Source organism: Hylaeus anthracinus, unplaced genomic scaffold (assembly GCF_026225885.1).
Source record: "Hylaeus anthracinus isolate JK02 unplaced genomic scaffold, UHH_iyHylAnth1.0_haploid 11830, whole genome shotgun sequence".
Lineage (NCBI taxonomy): Eukaryota > Metazoa > Arthropoda > Insecta > Hymenoptera > Colletidae > Hylaeus > Hylaeus anthracinus.
Window position 1 is genome coordinate 1 of NW_026534199.1, and position 22,945 is coordinate 22,945.

General features: G+C 39.4%; 1 protein-coding gene and 3 long non-coding RNA genes across 4 annotated transcripts; 2 read left to right on the top strand and 2 right to left on the bottom strand.

Annotated features, from left to right (window-relative positions):
* Nucleotides 1-4,738: 4,738 nt before the first annotated feature.
* Nucleotides 4,739-6,442, bottom strand: LOC128896621 (uncharacterized). The gene is made up of 4 exons (XR_008462048.1): nt 6,284-6,442; nt 5,275-5,294; nt 4,976-5,199; nt 4,739-4,886 (listed from the first exon to the last, which is right to left on the bottom strand). It is a non-coding gene; the product is annotated as an uncharacterized LOC128896621 (long non-coding RNA).
* Nucleotides 6,443-13,660: 7,218 nt separating this feature from the next.
* Nucleotides 13,661-15,161, top strand: LOC128896618 (golgin subfamily A member 6-like protein 24). The gene is made up of 2 exons (XM_054159981.1): nt 13,661-13,700; nt 13,901-15,161. The coding sequence occupies exon 2, from the start codon at nt 14,223-14,225 to the stop codon at nt 15,159-15,161; it is 939 nt and encodes a 312-aa protein (XP_054015956.1). The 5' UTR covers nt 13,661-13,700; nt 13,901-14,222.
* A 1,308-nt stretch (nt 15,162-16,469) lies between these two features.
* On the top strand, nt 16,470-17,130 carry LOC128896619 (uncharacterized). Its single transcript, XR_008462046.1, has 2 exons — nt 16,470-16,627; nt 16,726-17,130. It is a non-coding gene; the product is annotated as an uncharacterized LOC128896619 (long non-coding RNA).
* Nucleotides 17,131-17,415: 285 nt separating this feature from the next.
* LOC128896620 (uncharacterized) lies at nt 17,416-19,170 on the bottom strand. Its single transcript, XR_008462047.1, has 3 exons — nt 18,685-19,170; nt 18,508-18,601; nt 17,416-18,404 (listed from the first exon to the last, which is right to left on the bottom strand). It is a non-coding gene; the product is annotated as an uncharacterized LOC128896620 (long non-coding RNA).
* Nucleotides 19,171-22,945: the final 3,775 nt, after the last annotated feature.

The following is a 22,945-nucleotide window of genomic DNA, read 5'->3' on the forward strand; positions in this document are numbered from 1 at the left end:
TCTCACAAGCTTTGAGATAATTTGTCAGTTTAAAACTCTGACAATATCAGTACATTTTTAACCGACTTCGAAAAGTAGGAGTTTACTCAATTCGACATGTATAATTTTTTTTTTTTTTTTAATGTCTGTTCACCAATTACGCCGAGATGGCTTGATGAATCGGAGTGAAACCTCTTGCATCTTGTCGAATATTTCTTCCAGTTGGTCGCGTAAAAGAAACATTTTGTGATTTGTCATTTTTTATCCGTTTTTTTTTTTAACAGAAACATTTTGTCTTGCTTCTTACTCCGAGACGGAGGGACCAATCAGATTGAAACTTCTTGCATCTGAAAGAGCATTTGCCATTTGATCCAATAGCAAAACATTTGTCCTTGTCTTATTTTTTACCACTTTATATCACTTTTTATCGCAAAAAGCGTCCTACACTAGCCGTAAAAAAAAAACAGGACACTATTTTAAAACGTCAAAACTCCAAGAGTTTTTAACCGATCTTCGGGAAACTTCGTAAGGTTTAGTTTTGAAGTGTCCTTTGGGTGTGTGCAAAGTTGCATTGACTGGGGTTGATGATAAAGGGTTAATTCACCCCTCCCCCCTAAAGGGGTGATGCAGAAAAACGGCACTTCAGAAGGGTCCAGGGGCGACAGAAGGTGATGAAAAAATAAAAAAAACCTTTGAGACGACTCTGTTTGATGCCCCCTACAAAATGCACCCCTTGAAATCGCTCTCGGACAAACCCACCCCCCACAACCCCCCACCCTCTCTAAAATCCACAATTTTTGGATGACGGTCTCGATTTTGGACTCAATGCATTTTCTGAACTCCCCTGATCCACAAAATACCATCACCCATACCGTGCACCCCATAGGCACTCTTGAGGGGGGGGGGGGTGGAACAGCTCGCAAATTTTCAACCCCCTTCGTAACAGAGCACTTCCACACACCGGAGGGCGATGAAATTCACCATGTTTGTTCTCGATACGTTAAGGATGAATGCCGAAAAGGTTCTGTTTCGAAAACTGCCCCCAGAGCTGAAGAGAGGGGGGCAGAGGTACGGGTGGTCACCCCCAAGTGTAAGGGTTCGAACGTTGTTTCGTTGCGTGGATCACATGTCCAACAGTCCAGGGCATCGGTGTGACACAGTTTTCATGTCTTTTTCCCGCGTGAATGGAAATAAAATTCGAAAATGTCGATTTTTTTAAAAACTCGGTTCCAACTTCAGGCCCATCTGCAGAGTGAACGAGTAACCCCACGTCAACACCGTTCGCGGATTCGGACGCGCGAATGCTTTATTAACAGATCCCCAAAAAATCAGATTTTTTTAATCCCGCTTTCGTTGTCAAATCGGAGTAGATTTGAAAGAGTAGTAAATGGGCCGGACGGAAACGGCATTCAAAAGTGGTGCGAGACCCTCCGCTTCTGAATGCTGGCCCACTTACTACTCTTTCAAATCTACTCCGAGGTGATAGCATTTTATGGATCAAGGGAGTCCAGAGAATGCATTGAGCTCAAAATTGAGACTGTCGTCCAAAAATTGTGGATTTTAGGGGGGGTGGGGTGTTGTGAAGAGTGGGTTTTTCCGAGAGCGATGACAAGGGGTGCATTTTGTAGGGGCCATCAAACAGAGTCGCCCCAAAGGTTTTTTTGATTTTTTCACCACCTTCCGTCGCCCCTGGACTCTTCTGAAGTGCCGTTTTTCTGCATCACCCCTTTAGGGGGGAGGGGTGAATTAACCCTTTATCATCAACCCTTTATCATTTTTGGGTCATCCTGTATATTGCTCATAACTGTTGTTATTGCATGAAACCTATTGGTTATAGATTGCCACTAAAAAGAGTAAAATAAAATAATTTATTGGAAAAAGTTTAACCGACTTCAAAAAAGGTACAGTGAAAAGTATGAAATAATGTCTAGTTAATTTATATGAATACGCACTAGCTCTAGATATAATTGCTTAAAAGTATGGGAAAATGCAGTGAAAAGTGTGAAATAATTTCTATTTAAACTGCATTGTTATTCACCATCGTTTGACGAATTTGGTTAAATTATTAAATACATCATATTAAATGCAATGCACCTTTTTCGGAGGCGGCGCAAAATTTAGAATTAAGTATATTAAAAATTGCTAAACTTGGTCTAACTTTCTCTCTTAGAAACAAAAAATATGGTCTTTATTTATTGGTATCATTACATCCAGTTTGACATCATATTCATTAACACTATTTAATATCGCCGACCCCACCAAATACTATCCCAAACCTATTCATACAGTATTTCCATGTGGAGAGTTTATACATTAGCAATAATCAATATGGCCGCCACTCGCCTCCAAAAAAGCCCCAAATCTACTCACACTATATTTCCGTATACATACTATATACATTAACTATTAATTCCTCATAGACAATAAACATGTATACATTGACAGCATTCAATATTGCCGCCTCTACCAAAAGCTAACCCAAACCGGAATTAAAAAATTTTTACATCTGCGCCGCCTTCGAAAAAGGTGCATTGCATTTAAGGGTACACAGGACCCAGAGCCAAACTCCGAGTTGACTTCAGCGACAGTTGCAGAAAAAGTAGGAAACTCTGGGACAAGGACAGAGAGAGCGATACAACAATTGCAGGAGAGACGAGGACAGGACAATTAGGCTAGCATGATTCTTGTCAAGGATTTTGAAGCAAAAAAGCAATATTTTCTAATATGTCTGGTTTCAAAATATTCCTTATACCTTGGCGCATGCCACTGTAAGGCCCGATTTTGGAAAAGGTGTTTGTAAACAAATTTATTCTATAAGAAAAAAAGAAACCATACTTTTATTATTTATAAAGTTTCAAGACCGAAATTGCAAAATCGGGCGTTAGAGTGGCATGCGGAGTGATGTAGAGAATATTTTAGAAAAAGAATCGTGAGAAAATATTGCTTCTTCGCTTCAAAAAACTTGATGAGCTTCGTTGCTGTGAAATCTTGATGATTTGAATGGCAATATGGCTGCCTCGCTGTCGCGCTTTCCGTTGTGGCGCTGTCGTCGTCTGTTCTGTTGTTACTATATCGTCAGTCTAAACACGCTTTTCCACGTGGTTTAGACCAGGGAAGGCCAACTGTTTTTGCCCCCGGACCGAATTGGAAAAAAAATATTTTCACTGGCTGGATGAAATATTAAAATTGAAAAATGTGAAGAAAAACATTTATTTCTTTATGTAAACAAAATATTATTATGAAATTTGTTTATGAATAATTGTTAGTTAAACAATACAACATTTATTTCTAATCGAAATGAATTAAATTAACGTTTCCTATACAAATAGGAGAATGATACAAAAACAGAGTAAAATTGGAATTTTTGTACCTTTACTCAATTGTTCCTAACTACGGTATTTATCCATAGATTTTATTCGACAAAAGCTTGCTTTCTTCGTAAAAGTGCGATCTATGCGTAAACAATAAGAAACTAAACATAATTTGACAGTTACTAATTTTGCATGACGATGGAAGAAATTGTTGTGTTCTAATTTAGCCGAAGAAATTGAAGGTTTCTCATATGTGTTGGCCCGTCACACTTGAACTATTGAACCGATTGGAAAACAATGTCAAACGCACTTGTTGCAAATTCGATTACCTTTGATATGGCAACTTGCGCGACTCAATCGGACGTTTCTAATACGATATATGGCCTAAAATGTGAAAGTATCTCAAAAATAATCGAAAAAAAATTCAAAAATTTGTATTAAGAAAACCTATCCATAGAAAAGTTTTGAACGGTGTTTTGCCGCTGCACAGCCATTGCTCGCTATGTTTCGGTCAGTCAAGGCCATCGCTACGGGATTCGCCTAATCGGCGCCACGCGCTATCAGTTTTTGTATTACATTTACATGTTCCAGATAAGTAATTCTTCATTTTTAATATTTCATTTATACTGGAACTCAATAAAACGGAGACAATTTTCCACTGTTTAATTTTAATCATTAATTTCCTGTTTTTGTATCTTCAATTATTCGACTTTTGTTAATTTGGTATTGAGTAAACTTTATTTAAATCTTACTTGAATTATTTAACAATTAATTCAATCTATAATTGCATATTGTGTTGTTAATTTTAAATGAAAACTGCTACCTGAAAAATTTCTCTTTAGAGCAGAGTTTAGCCCCTAAACACTAACTTAAATAAAAAAAGATTAAAGCGCGTGGCGACAATTGTGCAGAACGCATGACGACGGCCCTGATTCACCGATATAAAACGAGCGAAACCTGCGCGCCGGCAAACAGATTTCGTGCGTTCTAAATTAATATTTTCTGGATCTGTACGAACTAGAAAACGTTACAACATTCGCGGCGGGTGGTTTTCTCTTCACAAATGTTTGCAGAAACCTATAATGCATAGTAAATTCGACCTAGGTGAATAACTTTTCATTAAAATACAAAAGTATTTCGTGAAAAGTACTCGCGTTGGCAACTTTTTGAACTTCGGCGTTCATTTACAGGCATTCAAAAGAGCAGATAATTCTGAAGGAATATGTCTTCAGATTTGTATTTAGGACGAGGAACCTTATTAGAATCACCTAGTGGATATCGCGGAATTTAAAAAAAGTTTAAATTTGTTGGACAGTGTAATCTGTATACTAAGGGAGCCGCAGGTCTATAAAGTTGGAGAACTTCTGGTCTAGGGTGTATATGAGAAACACAAATTAAGGTAATATACACTTGATAATATTACCCATATTTAATTTAATTTCTTTTTAAACTTTGCGTTATATAAATATATTTATTTACCGGCCCCTGTCGTCTCTCTTGTTGCGTTCTCGCGGGTGGTGGCCGCATTAGTAGTACATCTCTTGCCGCGGTCCTTCTGCGGCGTCTATTTTGCCGTTGCCGCCGCCGCCTGTTACTCTGAAATTAGTATGACGGAATATATTAATTTTAAGTACTAATAAAAAATTATTGACATAATTTTGGTTAACGATTATTTTTAAACGTACCACATTCTTGCGTTGCGGCTGCTCCATGTCCGCCGCGAAGGCTGGTGATGGCGGCGGGGCCTGTGGTATGCCCACGACAAATAGTGGGGGTGGCGGCGGGGGCTGCGGCATACCGAGCGTGAAATATGGCGGTGGTGGTGCCATTAGAAATGTCACTCCATACTGTTGTCAATATCTGGTACACTGGTTATCCCAGAAGGACAACCTATCAATGCCGTACGTAACTGTTGGAAAAAGAAATAAAAATTAATATAAAATCTTTACAATATTTTTCAATTACTATAAATAAGTAATCATACCTTCCTCCAGGCTGCTCATTCTGTAATAAAACGAAAAAGAACATTAGATTGTATACTATATAGATATTCAAACAAAGTTTCAATTATTTAATAACATACGCACGCGAAATGAGCACCGAATTTTTTAATCAGAATTTTTTCCTATGTAAAGAAGGATATATAGAACAATCTCTGAAAGTAGGAACGCGCAACTCTCTCTTGTTTTCGAGAAATAAATATTAAAAAATATCTAAATATCGATTGACAAGTGTCGACCGTACCCGTGTTGGGGATGTCATAGAAACATCGTGGCGCAGTCGGTGGAGTGTCAGGTTGCGAAGTGAATATTTTGCTCTGGACGCGGTTCGCTCCCGGTAGGAGACATTTATTATTTTACGTTTTGATATGGAAACTACCTTTCTATTGTATAAAGATTATTTTAATAAAATATCGTATAATTTTTATGTTTTTTATCGCATTGAAAAGGGAGTCAGGATGTGGAGAAGAGTTTCTACAAGCTTTTATAAACATTATTTACAGCGTAATCACCATTTGTCCTACTCTAAGAATAAAAATGTAAAATTTACACTGTGAATAATTTTTATAAAAGCTTGTAGAAACTCTTCCCCACATCCTGACTCCCTTTTAAATGCGATAAAAAACATACAAATTACACGATATTTTATTAAAATAATCTTTATACAATAGAAATGTAGTTTCCATATCAAAACGTAAAATAATAAGTGTCTCCTACCGGGATCGAACCGCGTCCAGGGCAAAATATTCACTTCACAACTTGACACCCCAACCACATTTAAACATTTATTTTTCGAAAACGGGAAAGAGTTGCGCGTTCCAACTTTCACAGATTGTTCTACATACGTTTCTATACACAGGAAAAACTTATGATTACAGAATTCGGTGCACACTTCGCGATGTCTTGTCAGTATTCTTAAATAATTACCTTCAATATTCAATGTCACTCTGCTAAACTGTTCACGATTTGACGTTTTCAACAGAAGTGACGTACGATCCTGACGGCGTTCGCGACGACACCTCCGGGTCCCCTTTGGCCAGCCCCCTTGAAGCCTGGGTGGGGGGCATGCCTGCGTTTGGGGGTCCTCGAAGACTTGTCGATGCCCCGAAATTTTCTTTACGATCGAAGGAACCGTTACTTGTAATACTTCTAAACTGATTATTCATTAAATAATTTTGTACTAATTTTCTACGATGAGAACTACACACAACTTTATACAACTTCACACCACATACGATTGTGGGTATTTCTGCTTAAGGGGTTAGTCGCAGTCAGGAAGAGGAAAAACGACATTTCTTTGTGATTTTTTTTAGTTATTAAATAATAATTTGCATAAGTAGCAATTAAGTATATTACAAAGCATATTTTAGAGAACTAAAAAACATTTTTTGTTTTAAGAAACGTTTAATTTATATCGTCATAACAGCCGATGACGTAGACGATGATTTAAAAACGTAGGTTTGCGGTGAGCAAGATTTCTCTACACTGATTTACCTGAAAACAAAAACAAAGGTAGATTTCAAAAATAGATTAGTCTAGCGGGTCCCTGAACAAAGGATTTTGGAAAAAATTAATTTAAAACAAGATGGCCTACATTTGAAGTTGATTTTCAATTTTTTCACTAAAATTAAGCGATTCAATACAGGATAAGAAAAAGTATAGAAGAAAATAAAAAATCCTTCGTTCAGGGACCCGTTAGTCTAATATATTTTCTAAATCTAACTTTAGTTTTGTTTTCAGGTGCGCCAGTTTGAAGAAATCTTGCTCACCGCAAAGCAAGTGGCCACCCACGCCATCGCCTGTTATGACGAAATGAATTAACCTTTTCTTAAAACAAAAATTGTTTTATAATTCTTTAAGACATACTTTGTAATATATGTACACATCATTAATAAAAATTATTATTTAATACCTTAAAAAAAAACACACAAGAAACTGTCCGTTTCCATTTTCCTGACTGCGACTAACCCCTTAAACTTCAAACAGCCTAGATAAAACTTTTCATTCATTATTTTCCAAACGAATTTTCCAGCATCATCGTTTGTCCCGATACAGGCACGAGATACGTCACAAAAACAACTTTCCTCCAATCGTCAACAATACAACTAGGCCAATCGGTAGAGAATTAAAACAGCGTTTTGGTGACAAAAGTACTAATAAAAGGTATGCGTAGATGAATAGGTATATGTTTTTCACTCTCAACTCTGTTCCGTTTTCTTCTTATAAACAATTTAATCCAAGAAAATCTTGATTTTTGTCGTTTTTTGCGTATAAATTTTAAAGTAATGCAGCAATATCAATCCTCGAAGCAGATGAAATGTAGATGATGAAAATACCTACAGAATGAGACGTCGAATGTTTCGATCGGATAATGAGAAACGGAGAAAAATTGGGAAAACCGGAGAATTCAACGTATACAGTAATGTATATGTATATAAGTAGTAATAACGTAGCGTAGCGCGTGCCTATTACTATACTATATATGCCATTCTCCTCGGCTGCCGCTGTGTCCTCCACCGTTCGAACGCGATGGAACGCAAAAGAGTGCTCTTCGTAGAAAAAAATAGAAGAAATAAAACTATTGAACAGATCCACCAGAATACCTCGTGCACCTTTCAAGTCCTTATATCAATCACATTTTTTATATCATGATTATAACTTCTTGCACACGCCTTTTTACAAGAGCTGGGAGTTTTATCCTGTTTCAAAGTTCATTGAAATCAGTGATGGGCAAAACCCTAAGCTTCGAGTAAATCTGAAGTTTGCCGACATGTTTGTCTCGTTTCCTCTTTTGAACATTTTCCAAAGAAAAAAACGAGACAAACACATTGGCAAACTTCAGGATTATTCGAAGCCTAGGGTTTTGCCCATCCCTGATTGAAATACGTTCAAATATCAACATTGAAGACTACAACATATTCGTCAAAATCTGAGATGCTACTCCAAAAAATGTCCGATTTCCCTCGCAATAACGCTACATACCCTAAATACCCTTTGTACCTGGGTGCAGTTATTCATCGATGAACTCAAAAAAAGAAGGAATTATTGGTTCTAAACAGGCCGATTTATTAGCGTATAACATGCCAGCCTACGGCGCGTTTGTGTACTTGCGTGCAATAAACCGAATTTGGGGATATTAGTTATTAAGTTATTGTCTTCTGCAGAGGTTTGTCAATTCTAAGAGACCATCTGGAACACGACTTTATGATACCCTGGCTGAAATTAAAGTAGACAATTGCTTATTTCTAAACGAAAAGGTGTTTCTTTTCGATTACACGTCGTCCAACTAACTCTCGTCCTCTCCTTGCGCTCGTTTACATATTATCTCACACATACTTCCTTCTCACTCGTTCCTTTCTCACAAAAAAAATGAAAAATATAAAGAATAAAGGAAATATATTACACCCTAACGCTAAAAGCACAGTTACAGATTTCTGATTGCGTATTGTTTGTTTTGTCTTACTATGTGACTGTGCACCGTGTATAAAATATTGTAAAGGCGAAACGGCTAGTCGTAGTCGCGTAGACTGCTAAAACTGTTGTCCAAAGAACTCCAAACGACTAAATGACTTTACTATTCTGAAGGGTGAAATTACGCGCTGTAAAAACCGTAACTGAAGTTCGAAAGAAAGTTAATCGCGAAAATAAGTTGATTGGTACGTCCATGTCATAAACGATCCGTCGAGGATTTCTACCGTTCCGCATCGGACAGAACATACACATACCAAACACGATATAATATCGATTAATTTAAGATTTTTCTGCTGCGTAACAGCGTGATATGTAGAATTTATATTACACGAATAATTAAAATTAATCGATATTATATAGTGTTTGGTACCATTTTCATCAGTATAACATCAGGAATTCAGTAGTGCAATTTGTTTCTTTAACTTTTATAAAATACAACAAAAAATGAACATATCATGACAAACATTTCACACTTTATTGCTCGGACCCTTTGAGGTCCGTCGCGTCGTGGGTTAAAATCGGCACACGTGCGCTTTGGATGGTTCAACCCTTGGTGTAATAATCTTTATACAATAGAAATGTAGTTTCCATATTAAAACGTAAAATAATAAGTGTCTCCCCGGTATAACCTGGGAGATTAAGAGACGGGGTGGTTCCCAATGTGCGTTTCTCCCGCAGTTCTGTGAACTGCGTTACCAAAAATTTATACATATGTCGTCGCGTCTAACTTATGAAAGAAGGGGGGAGGTGTCAGTCCCACGGTTATTTTCCGCACAAGATGGATGTGAAATTCCCATCAAGGAAAAACTCCTCCGACGCTTGATGACGATGGGTCGCACACGGTAATAGTCTCTTAACCCTTTTGCGCTTTTTTAGCCCGAACGCTCGTGCTGGGCGACTTCAACGCCAAGTCCACGGCGTGGGGTGGCCCAGCAACGGACGCGAGGGGTCGGGCAGTGCTGGAGTGGGGGGCGAGCGCGGACCTCCGGCTGCTTAACCGGGGGTCCGTGAGCACGTGCGTGCGGTGGCAGGGCGAGTCGATCGTCGACATGTCTTGGGCGACGCCTGCCGCCGCGCGTCTCGTGTCGGGATGGAGGGTAGCGGAGGAGGTGGAATCCCTCAGTGACCACCTCTACATCCTTATGAATGTCTCCGCTGCCCCTCAGTACCATCCCACTCGCGGACCCGCGCCGGCCGACCGCCGCGCAGATGGACGCTGAGGCGCTTGAAGAAGGACGCCCTGATGGCGACCGCCCTTGCCGCGTCATGACGGTGACGATCCTGTTGGGTCGTCTCCTGCCCAATCTTGGGGGGCCGGAAGAGAGGGTCCGCCGCCTCTACCTGGGGGTCGTGCGATCCATGGCCCTATACGGGTCACCCGTATGGCGCGCGACCTGGTAACCTGCCGTCGTGGACGGCACCTGCTGCGCCGCGTGCAGCGGCATATGGCCATCAGGATCGCGCGCGGGTATGGCACGACGTGTGTCGGCGTGTGCAAGATCTCCGCTGGAACGGGGGCGATCCGCAGGACGAGGCGGTCGAAGCCTACCGGCGCCAAAGGTGGCAGCTGGCCCGCGAAAAGTGGTGGCGCCAGCTCTTGGAGAGCGGCGCCGCCCGAAAGAGGACGATAGCGGCGGTCCTGCCGAGCTTCGATGCTTGGCTGGACCGCCGACACGGGCGACTCACCTACCGACTCACGCAGGTGCTCGCCGGACATGGTTGTTTCGGTGAGTACCTGCACAAGGTGGGGGCGGAGAGGTCACCCGCGTGCCACCAGTGCGGCGCGGAGCTGGACTCCGCGCAGCACTTGCTGGAGGAGTGCCTGGCCTTCTCGCGAGAGAGACGGGCACTCCGCCTAGCTATTGGAGGGGACCTCTCGCTCCCGGCCGTCGCTTCGGCCATGGTCGAGAGCGAGGGGTCCTGGAACGCGGTGTCCTCCTTCTGCGAGACTACTGTCTCGCGGAAGGAGGATGACGAGCGGGATCGGGAGCGCACCGATCCCGCTCGCATAGAGAGGAGGAGGTTGAGGTGGGCCAGGCGACGGCGGCTAGCTGCCGCCCCTGCCGCAGGGGGGACTGGTCCCCCCCCCCCATAAACCCTCACCTCCTCCTGGCAGTCTGCCGCGTAGAGCGGCCCTGCGCACGTAGCCGGCGAGCTCAAGCTTTGGGCTCGCCGACTGCCAGCAGAGCCGCCGGGCATGGGGGGGGGGGGGGTCGTCACCCGACCCATAGCGGCATATTTCCCTGTGGGTCGGGGAACAGAATACGCCCACAGTAATCCCTGCTTGTCGTAAGAGGCGACTGAAAGGGACAGACGAGACCGCGGGCTGTGGCACCCGCGGTCAGGTGGGGAGGTATTCACTCCCCACCGGAGATGGCACTCCTCTCTTCGTTGGGGGGGTAGGCGCGGGGAGGCACCGGTAGCGTTCGTAAGAGATATCGGTGCCCCTCCCCAATGCGCCGGCCACCGTGAGGTTTTAGTGGGTATTCCCCTTGATATCAAATCAAGGGGCGAGTCCCACATTACCCCCTCCTTATAATGGGGCGTGCGTAAACACATTTCCTCACATAAAAAAAAAAAAAAAAATGCTGTTATAACCTGAGTCCTACAAATCCCGTAATAGTCTTGCCCCTACCATTGACCTCTGTGTTTCTCAGAGTCTGTTTCTTTTTAACACAACACAAGAACATCGGGTGTCCCGGCTCTGGACAACTAGTTTCCATCGATCAGTCGCATCGTTCGGATGCAAAGAAAGTATTGTATTTTTGCAATGTGGACGCTTCTTGGATTAAAGTACGTGATTGTTAAGCGCGATGACACATTTTGGAAAGACAAAATGTTACCATCGTTACAGCGATTCTACGAGGACTGCTTGGTTCCCGAAATAATAGATAGTAGATTTGTTAGAAGCATGCCAATTCGGGAACCGCAGTACATCATTGAAGCGCAAGAAGCGGCCAAAAGCAGGAAAATTGTATCAAATAATTAATAGCTATGTAGAAATACGTAAAAAATTGGTAGTATTAATATTTATTTTGGTGGAGTTTTAGAGGGTATTCCTTTCCTTCTGAGGGGCGAGCCCCACACTACCCCCTCCGTTTGAGGGGGTGTGCGTAAATGCATTTCTCCATGTATAAAAAAAAAAAACAAAAAAAAGAAGGGGGAGGGAGAGAGGGAACATTATAATAAAAACGGAAATTTTGTCCAGCAAAAAAAACGACGAACATTTGAAGGTAAATATTGTTCACTTTCCTCTGCATCTAACGGTACTGTCCAGGAGAAACTGTTTTTTTTCAGCTCAAGAGGGATCCAGGTATTGTCACCGAATTCTTAACATCGGACAAGCGACAAGCGTCCAGGAACAAACCCCCGTACTCTCCCTTCTCCGAGCTGGCGTCTAACGATGAGACTCCTATAGATTATTAATTTTAAGTGTATGTTATACTTGTATTTGATTTTTACATTAAAATTATTTTGGAACATGGGGAATTGTTAAAAGATAACACGCTAAAATACATATGTATAAGAAATTGATGATAAAATGATTGTTACACAAAATGATCTAATATGCAAGAAAGAATTGACAAATATCAGGGAAGTATAAATTATTTATTGTATTACATATCGTTCTGCGCTTGCGTTGGTTCAGTGTATCATACTTGTCATTTTATAAAATAAAAATAATTTCAGGAAAGATTAGATTTTACATTTACTATTGTTATATTTGATTATTAATAACAGCATACATTTTCAAATTCGTAATAAATTGATATATTAAATATTAGTATTGTAATACGCGACAAAAAGTATGTATAAGAAAATCGAGTATGTAAAATTGGCAAGGAGCGATTCTCTTTCGTTTCCGAAAAATAAATATTAAAAAATATCTAAATTTTGATTGACGGGTGTCAATCGAACAAGTGTTAGAGAAGAGGTGTACTAGAAACAGCGTTCTAAACTACAAATTATAGCTAAAATTAGCAACCATACACTGGAACTTCAACATGAGCTTTTAATAACCAACAATGAAATAAATATATAGGAATTTTAACCTTATTTCTAATATAAAAAATACATTTGTATCAAAAAATATAATAATATAAAAAATAAATATTACTAAAGGTAAAGAAAAAAATAATGTGTAAAATATAAAATAATATCTCGATATTAATCATATAATTTCTAATCCTCGATAAACAATAATTATAAATGTCAAAATTAATGTTACTCTATAATAAAAATAAAAGTTAATTAAATTTAAAGATAGAAAAATTATCGGACTTCCGTTTCCGGTGACAGAGTGTGTGAGTCGTGTGAAAGGTGTAAGGAAGTTTGGGGGAAGGTAGTGTGGGTATAGTGTGGTGGTAGTGAGGCAGGAGGGTAGGGTCAGGGAGTAGTGGTGAAGGGCTTCTGGGGGAGGGTAGAAGATAATGAAGGGAGTGAAGAAAGGGAGAAAAATCGGTGTGAAGGCTGAGCACGTGTCGTCAGAGGTTAGGTAGCGTGATAGAAAAGTAGAGCGACGATAGCGACGCAGCGCGGAGATAGTAGGAAGGACATAGGGAGCGCGGGGATTGCAAATTAGAGGATAGTAGAAGAGGAGAAAAGGAAAGTGGAGGATAGTAGGATAGTGAGGAAACTGCGTCGAGAGGATAATGGAGGGCGAAGATGAGTGTGGAGGCGGGATAGGGATAATGGAGCGAAAGGGGAGCAAGGTGGAGGAGGTGAAAAGGAGAGGAAGACTGACGAAGGCAGAGGTTTGGGGTAGGGAAAGGACGGGGAGTCTAGGGAATATAGAGGATTTGCTTAACAGAGGAAAGAGGAAGGAGAAGGGAGGGAGGAAAGGAGGAAGTTGAGTAAGAAGGTGAGGGAGTTGGTAATAAGAATAGATAAAAAGGAGAGGGAAGGGAGAAGAAGGAATTTGATAATAAAAGGTGTGAAGGTGGAAGGGAAGGGGAAGGAAGAAGTGGTAGAAAAGATTTGGGGGAGGATAGGGGTGAAAGAGAAAGTAAAAGAAGTAAGATGGATAGGCAAAGTGGATAGAGAGGGGAGAGGCGGAAAGAGAGAGAAGAGAGGGAAAAAGGGTACAGATTGGGTACATGAAGATGTGGGTTAATAATGATTTGAGAAGATGGGATGAAGTAGAGGAAAAGTGGAGAGAGGAACAGGGAAACGGGCAGAGGGGGGTTCAGGGCAGGGAAGGGAAGACGAAAGAGGGATGGAAAGAAGTGTAAAAGGAGGATCAGGAGAGGAAAGCAGGATATATAAGGTGGCGTTTTGGAATGTGGCAGGATTGAAGAACAAAGAGAAGGACTTTTAAGAGGGAATCAAAGAATGGGATGTAGTGGTGATGTGTGAAACATGGGTGGGAAGAAGGGAGTGGGAGGGAATAAGAAATAAAGCGATGAAAGGATAGGTGTGGGAATTACAATATGCGGTAAGGAGAGGGAAGAAAGGACGGGCTATGGGGAGAATGCTTATAGGGGCAAGGGAAGGAATCAAAATGATGAGAGTGGAAAGGGAGGAGGAGGAGGAAGAGGGGATAATGGCTAGGAAATGGTTAGGGGAGGAGGTGTGGAATATGATAGGAGTATATGTGAATAAGGATTTACAGAAGAAGCTGGAGAGAATGAGGGAATGGATGGAAGAAAGGGAGAAGGGGGTAAGGGTAATAGTGGGTGGAGATTTAAACGCTAGGACGGGTACGCAAGGAGGATGGGGGTCAGAGGAGGGGGGAGAGGAAGAAGAGACAAGGAGGTCGAAGGACAAGAAGATAAATAGTGAGGGAAGGAGACTATGCCAATTTCTGGGAGAGCTAGGGTGGGGGATAATGAACGGAGATGTGACAGGGGATGAAGAGGGCGAATTCACGTATACAGGGAATGGAGAGTCAGTGACAGATTATGTGCTAGGAAATGAAGAAACGAGGGTAAGAACGGTAAGGTTGGTAGTAGAGGAGAAAGTGGAATCGGACCACCAACCAGTGGTGGTATGGATAGAGGGAGGAAAAGGGGAAGATGGGAAAAGATGGAGAAGGAGGGAAGAGGGGAGAGGGAAAAAGGGGTGGTGGACAGAAGACAGAAGGAAGGAATTTGGGGAAGGGTTTGTAGGGAAAGAAGGAAGGGAAAAAGAGGTAGAAGAGGTGTGGGGAGAATTAAGAAGGGAGGTATTACAGGTGTTAGAAAAGATGGAGAAGAAGTATAATAGGAAGGAAGGAAGAGATGCGTGGGATGAGGGATGGAAGAAGAAAAAGAATATAGCGGAAGAGGAATTGAAAAAATGGAAAAGGGAAAGAGGAAGTGGGGAAAGCTTTAGGAAGGCAGGAGGCGAGTTAGGTAAAATGAGTAGAGAGAAGAAGAGTAGAGAAGAAGAGAGGTGGGAGAAGGAGAAAGATTGTCAATAGGGGAAGAAAGCGGAGGAAAGGAGTGAGTACAGAAATAGAGATTGAGGCTTGGGACAAATATTTTAGAGGAGTGTTAGGAGGAGTAGGCTGGAGTGTAGAAGGAGAAGAGAGAGGAGTGAGGGGGAGGCTGAAGAGAAGGAAGTAAGTAGAGAGGAAGTTTTGGCGGTAGTAAAAAAGTTAAAAGAGGGGAAAGCAACAGGAGATGACGGAATCGCAAACGAAGTATGGAAGCATGGAGGGGAAGTAGTAAGGGAAAGATTATGGGAAATCTGTAACCGGGTGTGGAGAAGGGAAGGCTGGCCACAAGACTGGTCGGAAGGAGTAGTAGTGCCAGTGTTAAAGAAAGAAGATGGGACAAGAGTGGAGGAGTACAGAGGGGTGACGCTTACGCAGACGGCGTACAAGGTGTATGCGGGGTTGTTGGCGGAGAGGCTAAGGAAGGAGATAGAGGGAAGAGGGATTCTACCACCGAATCAGTCAGGATTCAGGAAGGGAGTGGGGACAATGGATAACATGTATGTATTCAAGTATCCAATGAACAGATAGCAAGGAAGGGGGGCAAGTTGGTAGTACTGTTTGTGGACTTGAAGGCAGCTTGTGATTCGGTAGATAGGAAGGTATTAGCAGAGTCGTTGAGGAAGGTGGGGGTGAGAGAAGGGTTGATGAGGAGGTGCGTGGAGATTTTGAAGGAGACCAGAAGTAAAGCGAGGGTAGAGGAGACAGGGGGGGAGAGTTTTTGGACGCAGAGAGGGGTGAGACAAGGATGTCCAGTAAGCCCAATGCTCTCTCTCTCTCTCTCTCTCTCGCTCTCTTGCTCGCAGGTGTGTAAGGTAGAGAAGGAAGACTTAATGTATGAGTAGTGTTAAGAGGAAGTAATGTAAGCGGAGCGGAGGTCCGCATGTACTCCGCAAAGAGAATAAACTATAACTAACTAACTAACTAACTAGAAAAATTATCGATAAAACTATTAATAAAACATTAAATAACAAAATATGGGACTTAATATTTAAAGTTCCCATTAGTTGAGTCCTGTGATATGTTGTTGACGATAAGCCAGAGTCAAATGGTGAATTACAAGAAAAAACAGTTTTACACTTTAATCTGTATTAATAGCTAGCATTTAATGTGATTCTGTAGTTATTACATGCATCAAATGGTGTTAGGTTTCTTCAATACAAATGGTAGTTTCCACTTTAGTTTATTCTATACATTGAAAAGTCTCACGATATCTAATAATGTATATACTTGAAGAAAACTTACTCTTGTAGTTGTAATTATGCAGTAGTTATATTCTTCTACGTAATTATATATGTTTTAATGGTACTTCTATGGTTGCAACGCAACTAGTATTACAGAACATAAGGAAAACATATAGTATTCAATGAAATACTTGGACAAATGGCAAAAATATTAAATAAAGAAATGCACTTACATTCTCGCAGGATTAATCTGGAAATATGTTTAAGGTAAAAGAAATAATAAATACTTTATTTCAAATTAAAGTTGTAAATAAGATACAATGTTTCAATATATAACATTATGATACTTTTTTCTTTATTTTCAGCGTTTGTCTAGACATCGATGGGAAAATTACAGCAATAAATTTATGGAGTCAACAAATTGAACAGATACAGTCAAGAAATTATCCATACAAGAAAATCATTGAATTACATACGTTTGTCTTGTAATTTATAGACCCTAAAAAGAATGTAATGCCATCATACTTTATAAATCATAATATATCAGAACAGTGACTAATCAATGGTTTACAGAAGCAGTTGAAGGTTCTACAAAATATCAATGCAAAGCAAGCAATAAAATAAAGACAATTAGAACAAAACAACTAGAATAAAGCGTACAATAGACAAAATATTTGTGCTCAATGAAGAAACAATTGTGGTATATCGAACAGATTATTGCGACAAATGTACTACCCTCAGTCAAATAAGATTTTTACTTTGTAAACAGATTTATTTTATTTTCTGTACGCGAATGCTTTTATATCTATTAGTTAAACTGAATTTAAATGTTTTTTAATGTCTCAGAAGAAATAAATCTTAAATACTATGTTTTTATTAATGCGTTACACAAAAATTGTACACTGCCCAGTGAATAAATACATTTATTACAAAGAATGATGAAATTGTATAGACATAGTTGTAACTTTTATAGAAATAGGAGAATTTGATAATATCGAATAAACTGTCAAATTATTAACAAATTTCATATTACTAAGTATAGCGGGTTACTGTCCTGATAACTGCCCTTCTATATATAATCAATTGTATCTCTAAGAAATAGTAACTTTTTTTCAAAATTTCAAAGATTCTTAAGAAATCTAAGTCAAGAAATTACAAATCTAAATAATCATATCAAAGGAAAATTTGGTGTTCTGAAATCTGCCCCCTGACATACATATATATGTAAGCTTACTTTAATCTACAATACAATTCAATGAATACAATTTCTTTTAATCTAAACTCTTTTTAATTATTCTACTTTCATTTCAGGTTCAAGAGTTGCATACTATGAAACTACGATATATCCAGCTGTTCGGTTGAAGCAGAATATTTAACAGTAATATAATATAAGTGGTAGCTTTAGTTAATAAAAATTAATGGTTATTGTATATACAAATTGTTTGTTACAAATGGTAATATATGGTTCATATAAAAGCAATTTTTCTTTAGATTTACCTAAAATCTTACCCGTTGAATAGTTTTATGTATTCATATTACATATAATAATATTTATAATACCACATATTGTATAATATAAGTTAGCATTTAAGAATTTGTTTAATAAATATATTACTAGAAAAATTCATTTGTTACCAATATTGTATGTTCCACTTTGGATTTAGCAACTAAATAGTAAAGGAAAACATAATGTCTAGAATTATGAAGTACGTATGTAAGCGAGCAGTTTATCTATATTATAATAAACTTGGAAAACGTAATATTTCTCAACTCACCACCAACTCACTCCAATGCACATATCAACCAAGTTGTCTGTCCATAATCTTCACGTGTTATAAATCACTGCTCGACATTGATTAAACTACCTGTAAAATATAAGCTAAAAACACCACAAAGTATCATGTTCATTCTTGTTAAATCTATCGTTTTATAGGCAAAAGATACTTATCTCAATTTCTTCTTGGATCCTCAGCTTCCTGCCAATCCAAATATGGTTAAATGCACAGAAGAGAGCATGCAAACAGTTCGATTTGATTTAACATTGCTGTATTTTCATGTCATATGTGTGATTCAATTTTGTCAACCCACAACAGTTAATATCTATAGTATAAAACACATTACTTATACATGATCAACAATTAACATACCAATCAATTTTCACAATTTCCATAAAACAGTTTTGTCTGTCTATTATATAACCATCAAATATTCTAGATCACTGCTCGACATTGAATAAACTACCTGTAAAAGATAAATTAATGAAACCACAAAGTATCAGGTTCATCCATATTAAATCTATTGTTTTATAGACAAAAAATTCTTACATACCTGAATTTCTACTTCCTGTCAACTCAAATAAGGTTAAGCACACAGAATCAACAACAAACTCCTGCGAGAAATTTCATCGAACAGTCTTACATACTTATCGTTACAGGTCCTTGCATAAATGTCATATACTTATTTCATGAATTTACGAAATATCGAACACCACTTGAATATAATTTGCAAATCTAATAATGTAGAACCACTTTAATAAATTTTCGACAAAACATCTTAGAATTTACATATTCTGCAGGGATAATTAATCTCAACACGTTCGTCAGGCTCTTTATGAGAATCGTCACTAACAGTAAATTATAAAAGATTGAAATATATCAGACGGAACACGCACGGCATTAAAAGATTAAGGTATGAGATGGGAAACACGCGCGAGTAGGTAGCTTTGTGTTCAATTAATAGTGTGCGCAATCATTACTGTGTCCAAATTTGCTCTGTGATACTCTGCTTGTGCGCAATCCACTTGTGTCCAATTCTACTTGTGCGCAATTCGACCTGTGTGAAATTCTTCCTGTGCGCAATGTACCGCTTCCAAAACATCGGTGTCCAATGCGACCGTGCGCAATCCTACTGTACGCAATCGATGGCCTCCCATTATTACCTACGCTCGGTAAGGTAGGATGCAATTATTAAAAAGAAGAAGAACATTATTTATTCGACGTTTGGTAAGTATTATTATCGTTATCAGAGATCGGTAAGAAAGAAAAACGCAAATGGTATATGTAACGAAATAAGCGCGCATGCTGTAAGGGTGGGGGAAACCATGCTCGTCGTCTTCGCGGGAGGTAAGCGCGCACGCCGTAAGGGAGGGGAACCGTCCTCTTTGCGCGCAGAAGTGGGGGCGTCATTGCGGGCCCCGCGGGTTCCCTCTCTCTCGCGCCCGAGTATTTTCTTCCTCGCATTCATGCCCCGTGCAACATAAAGTATTACATTACAATCTTTGACGTAGCCATCGGTAGGAACGTTTCGCGACGATGGCCTCGAGCAGAAGATCCAAAAATGCAAAGTTTGCAAATTACAATCCGGAAGCAAATCTTCTATTTTCGCGATACAATTGCTCGAGAACTAGATATTAAAGAAACGGAAGAGGTGACATCATTCGTTGGCGATAAGAATATTGGAGAACGTGCGAAGGAAATATTACACCGGATGAGAATATGATATGGGAGGAAATGAGCTAGAAAGACAGACACATATATCCAAACTATTTTTTTTATTGATAACTGTATTCTAACATTACATCTAAACCTAATGCTAACAATTCAGAGTCAATCAATGAATGACGCTCAAAATTCTCATGTTCAACAATCGCCGTTGCATAATCCTTAATTTCAGCGTCTTGTATTATTTCTATACACTTGTTGTACTTAGATTCTACCAGGTACAAGTTTCCAGACAGCCAACTGTACATGTGATCGATACAACATTCGAAAGCGAACAACTATTGTACGGTTTTCACTCATGAACATAGAGATGACACAATTAGAGAGTTTTGCGAGTTTTACGTCGTAAAGTTGTCGGAGTTTAACTGTTACATTATTAATGCTTATCGGCTCGCTCGAGATTCCTGCTGTATCAGCAAAAATCTACAGAATGTTATGCGCCTTTGGTAGGAGACCTTTCCACGTATCCATAGAAAATTTAATTTCGTTTCAACGAGAGTCTCCTATAGCCAATTCTACGTCGAAGAACCACCGATTCGAACCCCGATCTCGAGATCTGAATCGATACTACTGCAAGTATCTTATTTCAAGGTGCCCGCGGCGTATTGCTTCCTTAAAATTTATTTCTAAATTCCAGCTGCGTATTGCTTTCTTAAATTTTCGTTCAAAGTGCCAGCAGCGTATTGCCTTTCGAAAGTTTATTTCAATGAGCCAGCGGCGTATTGCATACTTAAATTTTCTTTCAAATTGCCAGCGGTATACTGCTTGTCTAAAGTTTATTTCAAGGTGACAGCGGCGTATTGCATCCTTAAATTTTGTTTCAAAGTACCAGCGACGTATTGCCTTTCTAAAGTTTATTTCATAGAGCCAGCGACGTATTGCATACTTAAATTTCAGTTCAAAGTGCCAGAGGCGTAATGTTTTCTTAAACTTTATTTTAAAGTGCCAACGGCGTATTGCCTTTCTAATGTTTATTTCAAGGTGCCAGCGGCGTTTTGCATACTTAAATTTACTTTCATAGTACCAGCGTCGTATTGCTACCGTAAATATTATTTCAAAATGCCAGCGGCGAATTGCTTTCTTCAATTTCATTTCACAGTGCCAACGTCGTATTGCTATTACAAAAATTATTTCAAAGTTCTCGCGGCGTATTGCTAGTCTAAAGTTTATATCAACGTGCCAGCGGCGTATTGCTTTCTTAAATTTTATTTCAAAATGCCAGCGGCGTAATGTTTTCTAAAATTTCATTTCACAGTGCCAGCCGCGTAATGTTTTCTTAAATTTCATTTCACAGTGCCAGCGGCGTATTGTTTTCTTAAATTTCATTTCATAGTGCAAGGGGTGTAATGCTTTCTCAATTTTATTTTAAAACGTTAGCGACGAATTGATTTCTTAAATTTTATTTCAAAATGCGAGCGGCGTAATGTTTTCTAAAATTTCATTTCACAGTGCCAGCGGCGTAATGCTTTCTTTAATTATATTTCAAATTGCTAGCGGCGTATTGCTTGTCTAAAGTTTATATCAAGATGCCAGCGGCGTGATGCTTCCTTTAACTTTATTTCAAAATGCCAGCGGCGTATTGCTTTCTTAAATATCATTTCACAGTGCCAGCGCCGTATTGCTTTCTTAAATATCATTTCACAGTGCCAGCGGCGTAATTTATTCCATATCAAACTGCCAGCGGCGTAATGCTATCTTTACATTTATTTCAAAATGCCAGCGGCGAAATGCTTTCTTAAATTTTATTTCATAGTGCAAGGGGCAAAATGCTTTCTTTAATTTTATTTAAAAACGTTTTCGACCAATTGCTTTCTTCAATTTCATTTCACAGTGCCAGCGGCGTAATGCTTTCTTTACTTTTATTTCAAAATGCCACCGGCGTGATGCTTTCTTTAATTATATATCAAATTCCCAGCGACGTATTGCTCTCTTAAATTTCATTTCATAGTGCCAGCGGCGTAATGTATCCTTAAGTTTTAATTCAAAATGCCAGCGACCAATTTCTTTCTTAAATTTCATTTCGAAGTGCCAGCGTCGTAATGCTCCCTTTAATTTTTTTTCAAAATGCTAGCGGCGTAATTTTTTCTTACATTTTATTTCAAATTGCCAGCGGCGTATTGTTTTCTTAAATTTTATTCAACAGTGCCAGCGCCGTGATGTTTTTTTTATTTATTTTTTAAAATGCCAGCGGCGTATTGCTTTCTTAAATTTTATTTCAAAATGCCAGCGGCGTAATGTTTTCTAAAATTTCATTTCACAGTGCCAGCGGCGTAATGCTTTCTTAAATTTCATTTCACAGTGCCAGGAGCGTAATGCTTTCTTTAATTATATTTCAAATTGCCAGCGGCGTATTGCTTGTCTAAAGTTTATATCAAGGTGCCAGTGGCGTGATGCTTCCTTTAATTTTATTTTAAAATGCCAGCGTCGTATTGCTTTTCTAAAATTCGTTTCACAGTGCCATCGGCGTATTGCTATTATAAATATTATTTCAAAGTTCCCGCGACGTATTGCGAGTCTAAAGTTTATATCAAGGTGTCAGCGGCATAATGCTTTCTTAAATTTTATTTCAAAATGCCAGCCGCGTAATGTTTTCCTAAATTTTATTTCACAGTGCCAGCGGCGTAATGCTTTCTTAATTTTATTTCCAAATGCCAGCGCCGTATTGCTTTTCTAAATTTTGATTCTCAGTGCCATCGGCGTAATGCTTTTTTCAATTTTATTTTTAAAGTGCCAGCGGCGTATTGTTTTCTTAAATTTCATTTTATAGTGCAAGGGGCGTAATGCTTTCTCAATTTTATTTTAAAACGTTGGCGAAGAATTGAATTCTTAAATTTTAGTTTACAGTGCCAGTGGCGTAATCCTTTTTTAAATTTTATTTCAATGTGCCAGCGGCGTAATGCTTTCTTTAATTATATTTCAAATTTCCAGCGGAGTAATGCTTTCTTTACTTTTATTTCAAAATGCCAGGTACGTATTGCTTTTTTAAATTTCGTTTCTCAGTGCCATCGGCGTAATGCTTATTTCAATTTTATTTTCAAAGTGCCAGCGGCGTATTGCTTTCTTAAATTTCATTTCACAGTGCCAG

What these genes read in the sequence shown, in the direction of transcription:
- LOC128896618 (XM_054159981.1), top strand. Translation starts at nt 14,223, where the DNA reads ATGGGGAGAATGCTTATAGGGGCAAGGGAAGGAATCAAAATGATGAGA.